Genomic DNA, 11,203 nt, shown 5'->3' on the forward strand with positions numbered 1-11,203 from the left:
CAAAAAAAAAAAAAAAAAAAAAAAAAAAAAAAAAAAAAAAAGAAAGAAATGTATTTTAGAAAAAGGAAAGGGTATGCGAGATGATAATAAGATGTGAAACTTCATGTTGGGAGATTCTCGTAGTTGAGGATGACAGAAACTGCCACCTATATGGTATAAAGGTAAGAGATGAGACTAGGGAGGTGGGAAAGGTACGGGTCTCAAATGTGTCCAATGTACACAGCTAAGGAAGGTGAACTTCATCATGACAGTTGAAAATGACAGATGTCGTTGAAAAAGTTCAAGCGGGGGAGTGACATCAGATTTGCATTTTAGAAAGTTCCCACTGGGAGCAATATTAAAGATGAATTGGAGGGGAGGCAGACAGAGCAGGGAGAACTGTTTGAAACTGCAGGAACCCAGGTGAGACGAGATGAAGGCCTGAGTTAAGGCAGTGCCAGTGAGAACTAGGAAAACAGCAGGTATTAGATATGAGGAAGTGTAATCTTCAGGATTTAGAGACTGATTAGACGTATGTGAAGGGTAAATGAACAGAGGGAAGGATCAAAGATTAATGTCTGCATTCTGGCTTAGGTGGCTAGTGGGGCTATTTACAAGCAAGGCAATCCATGAGAGAAGTTTGGAGGGGAGGATGAGTTCCCGTTTGAGTAAGCTGGGCTGGAATTGAGCTTGGAGTACTTGTGAGTTATTGAGGAAGATCTGTCCAGTAGACATCAGGACTTCTAAGTGGTGTCTGCACCAGAGTTGTAGATTAGAAGTCATCAATTTATAGACAGTAATGATGCTCAAGGATGGGCCCTTGAGATATATCACCATAATGGGGGGTAGGGGGCGGCGAGTGGAGCAGAGAAGCCTGTGTAGAAGGAGACTGAAAGGAATAGAGCAGGAGGACAACCAGGGTTTGGTGGTATCATAGAAACCACAGACAGAGAGGGTATCGAGAGGGAAAGGAGAGTCAAGAGACTCAGTGTTTCAAAAATTGACATAAGAATGGGGGATTTCAGGCTGACCCGTGGCTCACTCGGGAGAGTGCGGTGCTGATAACACCAAGGCCCCGGGTTCGGATCCCATATAGGGATGGCCGGTTAGCTCATTGGGTGAGCGTGGTGCTGACAACACCAAGTCAAGGGTTAAGATCCCCTTACCGGTCATCTTTAAAAAAAAAAAAAAAAAGAATGGGGGATTTGCTGCTCACATGCCCTTGGGCTGTGGCTGGGCACCTGCTGTCCCTTCTGCTTGTGACACACTGTCTGCAGAGCAGGTGCATGTGCAGCAATAACAGGTCTTCTCCACTCCCCAACATTGTGCCCACTGCCCAGAAGGCTACCACCACAGTGATTGTCCTTCATGGATAGGGATATACCTGGCACAGATGGGCAGAAGCCTTTGCAGGTATCAGAAATCTACATATCAATATATCTGCCCTCATGCACCAGTTATGCCCATTCTGTTAAATAGGAACATGGCTCTGCCTTCTTGGTTTGATATTATTAGGCTTTCACCAGATTCACAGGAGGGTGAACCTGGAATTAAACAGGCAGCAGAAAATGTAAAAGCTTTGATAGATCAAGAGATGAAGAGTGGCATTCCTTCTAACACCATTGTTTTGGGAGCATTTTCTCAGGGAGGAGCTTATCTTTATGTACTGCTCTTACCACACAGCAGAAACTGGCAAGTATCACTGCACCCAGTTGCCGGCTCCCATTTGGGGCTTCCTCTCCACAGGGTCCTGTCAGCGGCACTAATAGAGATATTTCTATTCTCCAATGCCATGGACATTGTGACCCTTTAGTTCCCCTAATGTTTGGCTCTCTCTTACTGTTGAAAAACTGGAAACCTTGGTAAATCCAGTCAATGTAACCTTTAAAACTTATGAAGGCATGATGTTCATGTCAACAGGGAATAACAGATGTCAAGCAGTTCATTGATAAGTCCCTACCTCCTAATCGAGCAATGTCACTAAGAGGCCTTGTGTAGAAGTACACCAGCACCATCGTAGTGGAGTATAAACCTTTCCCCTGCTCAGTCTCGAAAATTCTAATGTTTGCAGTGTTAAAATGTTTTGCAAATACACGCCAATGACACAGACTAAATAATGTCTTCTCATGGGGAACTCATGATCTTTTAAGTTTCTTTTTTTTTTTTTTTTGTCTTTTTTTTTTTCTGTGTCCGGCAACGGATCGCAACCCTCAGTGTTGCCCCCGTACCGGACCGGGGACCGGCAACGGGATTGCAACCCTCGGTGTTGCTCCCGCGCCTCGCTCAGCCAGTGAGCGGGAACCGGTCTGTATGTGGGATCCGAACCCTTGGACGGGAGCGCCGCCGCGCTTCCCAAGCGGTGCACTATCCAGTGCGCCACCGGGCCGGCCCAATATACATGTTATTTGTATATGATCCAGAGTAGACTAGTATTAAAATAGGTGAAGCAGCTAGCTTCTTTTCTCAAATGTAATTCAACAAAATAATAAAATACTGCAACCAGATTTTTTATTACATCATTTGAAGATTACTAATGTGCTTAATGACAATTTGTTCAGGTATAAATGAGCAGTTAAAATATAAACGATTTACGCATGCTGTGACTCAGTCTTGGATTTATTCCAAAATTGCTTAGTCACCGTGCAGTGTTTGTATTTTTATATATGTATTTACATATATGATCACATAGATGATTGCAATATATAATAAGAATGAGGTGGTATTACATTATTCCTAATAATAGACATAATGCTTTTAAGTGTCAATGAAGAGTAATAATGCTCTCTACAAAAAAAAAAAAAGAAGGTAAGAATGGGAAAGTTAGTATCCATTTGATTTGACAATATAGACAGCTACAGAAAAGTAACAAGAGAAGTCAGACTGCAGCGGGTTGAGGGATAAGAAAACGGGCATAGTAAGTACAAAATACTCTTTTACAAGCTTTGATATAAAGGGAAAGAGAGAAGATGACTACAAATGGCAAGATATAAGTGAACATGTTTTAGTATCACTTTTTTCTGTTTTGGTTTGAAGGTAGTTGGGACTTGAGCACATTTACATCATGGAGGGGAAAGAGCCAGTGGAAGGAGAAGGTGCAGCGTAGAAGAGTAGACGTGACTGACAGTCCAGCATCCTGCGTGCATGTGCCACTCCTCACTGGAATGCTCCAGGCTGTCCTTCCCTGGTCAACATCAACTAACCCTTCACCTAACAACGTAACTGCCACCTCCTCAGAGACTTACCTTATTCTCCTAGCCTTCACACCTATAATTACCTGTCTAACATCTGTTGGCGCTGCTGGACTACACTCCCCGAGAAGGCAAAGACTACAAGTGTCCCCTTCTCAGCACTAGCACAGCACCCGACTCATTGGTGATACGCAAATATTTACTGAATCACAGTGGAACTGCACTCCTGGTGAGCACCAGTTCTCTGTGTTAACAAAATCCAGGTCAAGTATAATATGCCACCAATACTCACTTTTTAAGTGATTTCCCACCCTCTCTTCCTGGCCATCCCAGGTTGGGTTAGTTTCAGGACTACACAATAGAACTGTGGAGCACGTGGTCAAGTAAAGGCAGAAAAGTTGAGACCTTTCCTGGGGGAATGGACCCTGCCTTTTCTTCTCTAACTTCCTTACCAGTGACTAAGCCAGGGCAGGAACTACACCTGCCTGAGTCTCTACCTCATCCTCAGACCCTAGACATAAATGTCTGATTCTAGAAAATTCTCTACGATTAATTGGTAGGCCAGGCTATAAGGCTTTGTGGGACTGGATTATTTATAGTAGTGTGGTGCTTGTTACTATTTCCTAGGTTTTATTTGGGTAAGGATCTATTTAGAAGGTAGATCCTTAAAGGAGATACGTGTCCTTACCACACTGAAGCTTCTGGAGGGGCTATGCCATCCATCTGTGCTTCCCAGGCCTCCAGCAGGCCTAACAGTTAGCACTCAACAAATGCTTGATGAAAGAATGAGCACAGTCTTCAGCTGTGTTGAAACAGGACGCTGTCAGGGGCCCACTTATTCTGGGATGCACTTGTTATCAGGTTACCTGACCTTGCTTTTATTTCTTGGCAGGAACCAACTGTCCCACATGTCTACACGTGGCATGGTCAGTTGCCTACGTTTTGGATTGGGCGGGGGGAGGAGTTGGTAGCCCCTCATTACCCCATCTCTCTCTTCTTCTGAAGTCAGTATTTCTGGTAATATCAAAAACGAGTGCTGCTCGTGCTGTGTTTAGCTGTGGGTGGAAGCAAGTTATAAACTAAACCTTGTAATGAAGTATTCTCATTACACTTTTGGCTCTGTTTTGCAGGCCTTGTACTTTGAGCATTGGATACTTATTTGGATTGATTCAAAATGCCAAACCTTAATGGTTTTGAATGTCACCAATTCTAATCCAGATATGAGTGAAAGGCAGATGGTGGGAAAGGGTGATTATGGGATCCAGAGCAAACACTACCCTCCCAGGAGAGGTAATTTAGGAGCACTGGAGCTGACAGTTGCTAGCTGTTGGCCAATTCAGCACTGTGAAGAGTGCTCTTCCCCGTCCTTTGATGGCAGATTGCTCTGTGAGGAGCAGCCTCCTCCCCTCTAAGATAGTCAAACCCTCTGGCAGTCCCTTCACGCTGAAGGTTAGAGGCTCAGCGGCAGAAAGCCAAGTACCAGATTTCTTTCTGCCTCCTGTGTGCCAGGCCCATCTCGCCAGCATCACACCAGCATCCTGGCAACTGCGATATGTGGGTACCGCAGACTCAGCTCGCAGTTCTCTGACTCCTCGACTAGAAAAGGAAGCTACAGCCTCCTAAGTTATCATGTGACTCTTGGCTGAATTGGTCAGAGATCTGGGGATGGAGGAGACAGAGACCTAAGGGAGAGAGGGAGCCTGTGGAGGAACATGGCCAAGCCTATGTCCCTGTGTGAAGAATCAGCAGGCTCTGGCCCTATTCTCTGTCTGGTCTCTCAGGAGAAAGTTGCCTGTGATTTTTCTAGCTTTCTTAGTAGCATTCTAGCTAATATTTATCACTTGCTGACTCAACAAATGCTCTAGGCAATATGCTAAATGCTATATTATGCATGATCTCATCACAACTCCAGAAATTATTGTTATCCTATTTGGTTGATGAGGAAACTAATGATTTGAAAGGATAAGGAACTTATCCAATGTCCATAATAGTAAGTCGAAGAGTGAGGTTTTGAACCCAGCTCTCTTTGAGACACAGCAGGTGCTCGTTCACTACTCTGTGCACAAAGGCCCATGGCCAGGGCTCTTAACACGTGGATGCTGTGGCTCCATTCTTTTTCAGCATTGCAGTCTATGCCACCTCCTAACCACATGCCTTCAAATGTACTCAGATAAGACCTGGGAGAGTAACTGTAGTCAAGCAGGATTATTTGGGAGAGGATTCAGATAAGATGTGGAAAGGGGATGGTAGCAAATTCAAAATCTAGCTTTATCATTACTCACCTTTTAAAAACAAAAACCAACTTTAGGATGGAGACTACGAATGAGACCAGAAAAAATCTAGATCTCAAACCCCTGCAACTCTTTGCCAGCCCTGTTCAGAGGTGCCAGCCTAAAGTTCAGTGATGATCTTTACTTTGTATAACATGACGGCAGCCATCCCTGGGTTCATGTGTGGAATGCATCCCTGTAGCTGATTCATTCATCAGGAGCCTTCGAGGTCCTACAGACAAAGTGCTGCACAAGATAGGAAGGCACATAACACAGCCTCTACCCTCAAACAGCTCACAATGCAGGAGTTGAACAAATGTCTAGATTCTTTCTTGACTTCCATCAAAGAGACATTCTTCAACATGTAAAATGCATCAGCAATGCCAAAAATGGAATTCTTGCAGAAGGAGGTCGGTCAAAATGACCTCTAATCCTGTTTTCATCTCTAAGAGTCTATAATTTCATGAATCCTTTTTTTTTTTTTGAAGGAGAAATTGCTTATGTCGTTACAATTTTCCGATAAAAGCACAGCTACTGTTAGCATCAGATTTTTCAGAATAGCTCTGCTTTCAAATGTGTTATAAATAAATGTAGTTGGAAGACTACACTTAATAGCTGGTATCTCTTTAAGCATGTGTCTTTCTGCTTCAAAAGACTATAGACCATCCTTTGAGCAGTAGCTCAGGGCACTATTTCCTGGAACCGGTGGTGTTTGCAGTCCTGCAACTACTCTGGCTCCCTGGCTACTCTGGCTGCTTGTGCGTGCTCTGCGTTTGTGTGCTGATAGTGCTTCCCAGCAGACTGCAGCTGCCAGATGATCGTATGCTTCAGCATGCCTTTGTATAGTATCGTTTGCCCATGTGGTTGTAGTCAATTCAATTTAACTCAGATCAGCAAAAGTTATTGAGCACATGTGCTAGGCACTGTAGGGGATGTGGAAACAATTGGAACTCTCAGGCATAGCAACTGTAATGAAACAAAGGAGGTGGTAAAAGGGGATTGAGAGGCCTACACACAGGGCTGTGTGAGAAGCAGGTAGCAGAGAAGAACTGAGCCTCAGGTGAGGTAGGACGAGCTGGGAGAGGAAGTGTGGTCCCAGCTAGGCCAGAAGGACCCTGAGGATTAGGTGCAGGGAGCATGCCGGGCGGCAGCGGCAGTCAGAAGAGCACAGGCAAGGAGTGAATGGAGGGTGCTGTGGATGGGGGACCAGCCGAGAGCTCCAGCCAGGCTTGGGTCGAGAGGGAAGGCGTTGCTCACTGTGGGTGCAGTTGTCACAGGACAGTGCAGCATGTGTGTTTCAGAAGCAGCAGTGGGAATAACTCAGTTAAAAATTCAGGACCAGCAACACAGTTGAGAACAAGGGTTGAATTATAGATATTTTTTTCTGAGGAAAGAAGATTAAAGGAAGGGTTTTCTTTTTTGTTTTTCATTTGGGCTGTTTTAAGTAGGTCACTGGAACCTCCAGTGGCTGGAAATTGCCAGGCAAGGGGGGTTGCATCAGAAGAGCTGCGTTCCTGGAGTCCTCTCCTCCCGCTCTCTGTCCTCTGCTCTTCACATGTGATTTAGGGGCCTACTGCTATTTGGCCCCATTATTTTTATGTATATTTGCCTGTAACAATAAATCCCAGAAGCGTTTACAGTTGATGAGTACGAGTAAGTTGGAAACTACTTATTCTCTTTATTTCCCCCTTTTGTTGCAGAGCCCACGTTTCCTTCCAGGATCTGCTCCTCAGCACCTTTGCTCTATTTCCTACTCACCTGCCCCTTTGTCCTGTTCATTCTTCTACTCATTGCCCTCCTCTGCTTATTCTGGAAGACCAGGAGGCTGTCAACACTGAGTTTCAATGCACAAAAAGAAAAGGCTCTCTGGGTGGACTCGAAAGGGGCTGGAGGCAGGATCACAAAAGGCCGGGACGACGAAGAAGAAGATGAAGGCAATTGACTCCTGAGAGGTACCTGCAGCAGTGGATGGAGTGGGGGACTTTTCAGTTGGACTGACCATCACTATGTCTGTGGCCTCCAGCAAGTGACTTAGAAATCCAAGAGAACAATTACTGAACCTACGTAGAGCCAGACACTGTTGCGTGTGTGTTTGTGTATCCCTTCATCCACCCCTGGCATCCCCTAGGAGCTAGGTAGCATCATCCCCATTTACATTAACCATGCCTCCTGGAGGTTCAGGTCCCTCTTCTCGCACAGCCTCGGGAGGATTAACCGAGGTCCCTGGCAGAGCCCTGGAGTGGCCCAGACACATTGTTTTATAAAACTTCGTAAGTAATTGCTGAGGAAAAACTCTTTTTTTGTTTCATGAAGCAGTACTCCAGTCAGCCGCCCAAGGCCTCAAAACTCCCCTTCTTTCCCCCCTTTTTTCTCCCCCGTCAAAGGCCTGGCTCCTGGTGCTTGGCCAATGCCTTATTTTCTTTGACCTGGCAGATCTGGGTAGAAAGAAAAGGCCGTGGTGGTTATTTGGAGGAGGAGGGGTTAACAGTGCCACCATCCTCTCCTGTTGTAGCGGGGCCAGGACTTCAAGGGAAGCAGTAGGTCAAGTCTGGCTCCTCAGGGTCCCCTGTTCTCAGGCTGGAGGAGTTGGGGGCTCATGGCATAAGGCTTTCAACAACTGTCCCCACTGGGCCTGAGGTCCCCTCACTTTTGTTTCAAAAGCTGCTCAGGTCCTGTTGTACCTAGAATTGGAAATCAATCAGTGCCACCTAACAGACTTGAGAAACCACATCTATTTATTATCCATGTGACCAACAGGGTTGCTTTAACACTTGGTAATTTGCATTTCCAAGGAGAGCAATTTATTTTTAATTATTTTATCAGGCACACATGTCCTCTTCAAACATAATTAGTTCCTTTGCAAGGGGATTATTGGTGTCTATGAGAATCCCACTATAGACCTACCGGTTCCTTAAATTCATCTCCCTTTATAGCCTCATTTGAAATACTCCAAATGTTTCCTTAAACATGTCAACACATTTATCCCTCTCTCCCAGGTAAGGGAGCATATCTTCACAAAAAACTAAGCTGAAATTAAGACTTCTCAGAGAGTACCATGACTCCCTCCCCCTATTTTTTTTGAAACCTGTATTTTAATCAGGATTTTGAAGGGAGAGTGAAATTAGCCCCCATCTGAGAATCATAGAATAGATTCTACTGCTGCCCCTCTGCCTGAAGTACTCTTTCCCCCAACCCCTCACCTCCCTCTTCACCTGGATACCATCTTTTAGCTCTTTTAGCCCAAACTCCACTTCTTTACTTTTGAATCCAGCACAGCAATTGCACAGAGGAGACACTCAAATATCCAGCTGCTCCAACCAGAGCAAAGCATGAGAAGTAGGAGGGTACTTCAGAAAGTTGGTGGAAAAGTGGAATTGAAAAATAATATGAATCTTTCTATGAATGTTTTGAAATACACTTGTATTACTTCCCAGAGAGCTCCTCTGTGTGTCAGGCACTATGATAGGGGTGAGGGACCCAGTGGTGACACAGACACAGCCCTGCTCACCCTCTTTGTTCTGGACCCTCTACTTTCATTACTGGGACGTAGAGCACATTAGATTTTCTAAGTAGCTACATTGCGCTCTTTGTCCCATAGTGAGTTTTCAGGCAGCTAGAACTCCACAAAGTTGTCTTTTTTTTCCTTTTGAACTTCTAGAATAAAATTGTTTTGATTGAATTTAGCAGACATTTTGCCTAAAACCTCTTCTCTCTCCAGTGATGCACTGGTTCATTTTGGTTTGTGAAACTTGGTGGAGAGCTTTACTTTCACTCACTGATTTCAGCTTTTCCATTCTGTGTCATCACCTGGTTTTACTTTCAGCTTTTTGCATTATAAATCCTCCTTGGCAACAAGACAAGCCTCTATCTCAGGGGTTGGCAAGCTATGGCCCAGGGGCCAAATGCTGCCAACCACCTGTTTTTTTTTAATGCAATTTATTGGAATACAGTCACTGTCATTCACTTATGTACTGTCTATAGCTGCTTACACCGTAGAGTGAAAGGTTTTTTTTTTTCACCATAAAGTGGAAGCGCGGAGTAGTTGCCATAGAGGCCATATGACCTGCAAAGCCTAAAATGTTTACTATCTGGCCCTTTACAGAAAAAGTTTGCCAGCCCCTGCTCTCTTTCAATGTTTAATGTTCTGTCTGTCTTAGCCATGTATTATGTTCCTGGGAAACTAGATTTTACCTATTATATCTAAATCTGTTATGTTTCTGATTAACTTAATAAATGATCTTAAGTTCTCAGGATTGGTGTCTAGTCCAAGCCATTCTGCAGTTTGAACCTCTCTACCAGGCTCGTACTGGAGATGGAAAGCTCACCATCACCCCTGCAGTATTCCACGCCATCACACTGGGTACTTACTCTGTGCAAGACAACTTGACACAGAGATGAATAAGGCATGGTTTCTCCTTTCATAATTTTTAGTCTGTTGAGACATGTATGGGAATAACTGATTTATGGCAGAAGGTGAATGCAGTGGTAGAAAGTCAGATGTCATAACAATTTCTCACAATTGTACAGGACTTGTTCATCATCTCAGAGTCTCATGGCATCCCCATGCAAAAGGGATTGTTATTCCTGTTCTGCAGGTAAGGAATTGAAGCTCAGAGAGGTTGGATTTATCCAGGTTTACCTAGCCATGTGCAAAAGAATAAATGCTCAAATTTAGATGTGCTGGCAAGTCCCAGATTTTCCCATATAATGTTCAAATCCATTGCTATGGGGAAATTTTGGTGATAATTGTACCCACCTCACATGGTTTTTATGATGATCAAATCAGATACTTATTTGGAGATAAATTTTAAACCATTTCAAGTCATACATGAATGTTAGTGTGACCAAAGTTTTTCCAGCCTTACCTGTCTGTGCACATAAATGAGATGAAATCAGTAATAATGATCTAAATTCTGTAGGCTTTTGTCCCAGGGTGCTTACACAAGGTCTTGACCATCTACAGGGTCCTTTAAATATTTCTGGGGATTCCCCCAAATTCTGGGAATTCATATGAGCTCACAAGCAAGTCCACCCCCACATGGTTCCCTGCTGCTCTTTCTGGCTCTGTGGGCACCCCCTGCAGCTGGGATGCTGGAGAACATGAGATGCCACACTGGATGGTGTTCAGTGGTGGGTGAGGAAAAGCACCTCACTCTTATTCTTTCTTTATGCTACACTCTGCTTTGGGGGTACAAATCCAAGATTGCTTGTGCCCCTGTGTCTCTAGGTATTCTATTGTGAAAACAGCTCCATTAGCTTTTTTTTTTTTTTAGCTCCATAAAGCATTTTACTGTAAAAATATGTACAGATCTTTAACAGAAAAGAAAATGTATACTTCTTCATGGTAAAATAATAATATTTTGGGCTGGCCCGGTGGCGCACTCCGTAGAGTGCAGCGCTTGGGAGCGCGTGGCGCTCCCGCGGAGGGTTCGGATCCCATATAGAGACGAGTCTGCTCACTAGTTGAGCGCAGTGCAGGCGTGACACCGAGGGTTGCAATCCCGTTCCCAGTCACGAAAAAAGACAAAAAGGAAAAAAAAATAATAATATTTTGACAAATAGTCAAATGAATGTTCTTTTCTGGGGGCAGGGGAGCTGGCTGGTGTGGGGATCTGAAACTGTGACCTTGGAGTCATAAGGCTGTGCTGTAACCAACAGAGCTAATCAGCCAGCCCCTCAAATAAATATTCTTTTTTTATTTTATTTTTTATTTTATTATTTTTATTTTGTCAATATACAATGTAGTTGATTATTGTGTCCCATCAC

The 11,203-nt window shown here is 44.2% G+C and overlaps 1 protein-coding gene and 1 pseudogene across 2 annotated transcripts in view; both read left to right on the plus strand.

The window, feature by feature from the left end:
- The window catches only part of CD101 (CD101 molecule), a 35,081-nt gene extending 27,671 nt beyond the window's left edge, over positions 1-7,410 (plus strand). Inside the window, exon 9 of one of the 2 annotated variants that reach the window (XM_008580404.1) lies at positions 7,138-7,410. In XM_008580404.1, the coding sequence (XP_008578626.1) occupies positions 7,138-7,379 (242 nt within the window). In that variant the 3' untranslated portion in view covers positions 7,380-7,410. The remainder of the gene's footprint in view (positions 1-7,137) is intronic. The other variant, XM_008580405.1, reaches the window with a different exon arrangement.
- Positions 1,266-1,977, plus strand: LOC103596706 (annotated as a pseudogene).
- Positions 7,411-11,203: the final 3,793 nt, after the last annotated feature.

Source organism: Galeopterus variegatus, unplaced genomic scaffold, assembly GCF_000696425.1.
Source record: "Galeopterus variegatus unplaced genomic scaffold, G_variegatus-3.0.2 Scaffold2079, whole genome shotgun sequence".
NCBI classification, from domain to species: domain Eukaryota; kingdom Metazoa; phylum Chordata; class Mammalia; order Dermoptera; family Cynocephalidae; genus Galeopterus; species Galeopterus variegatus.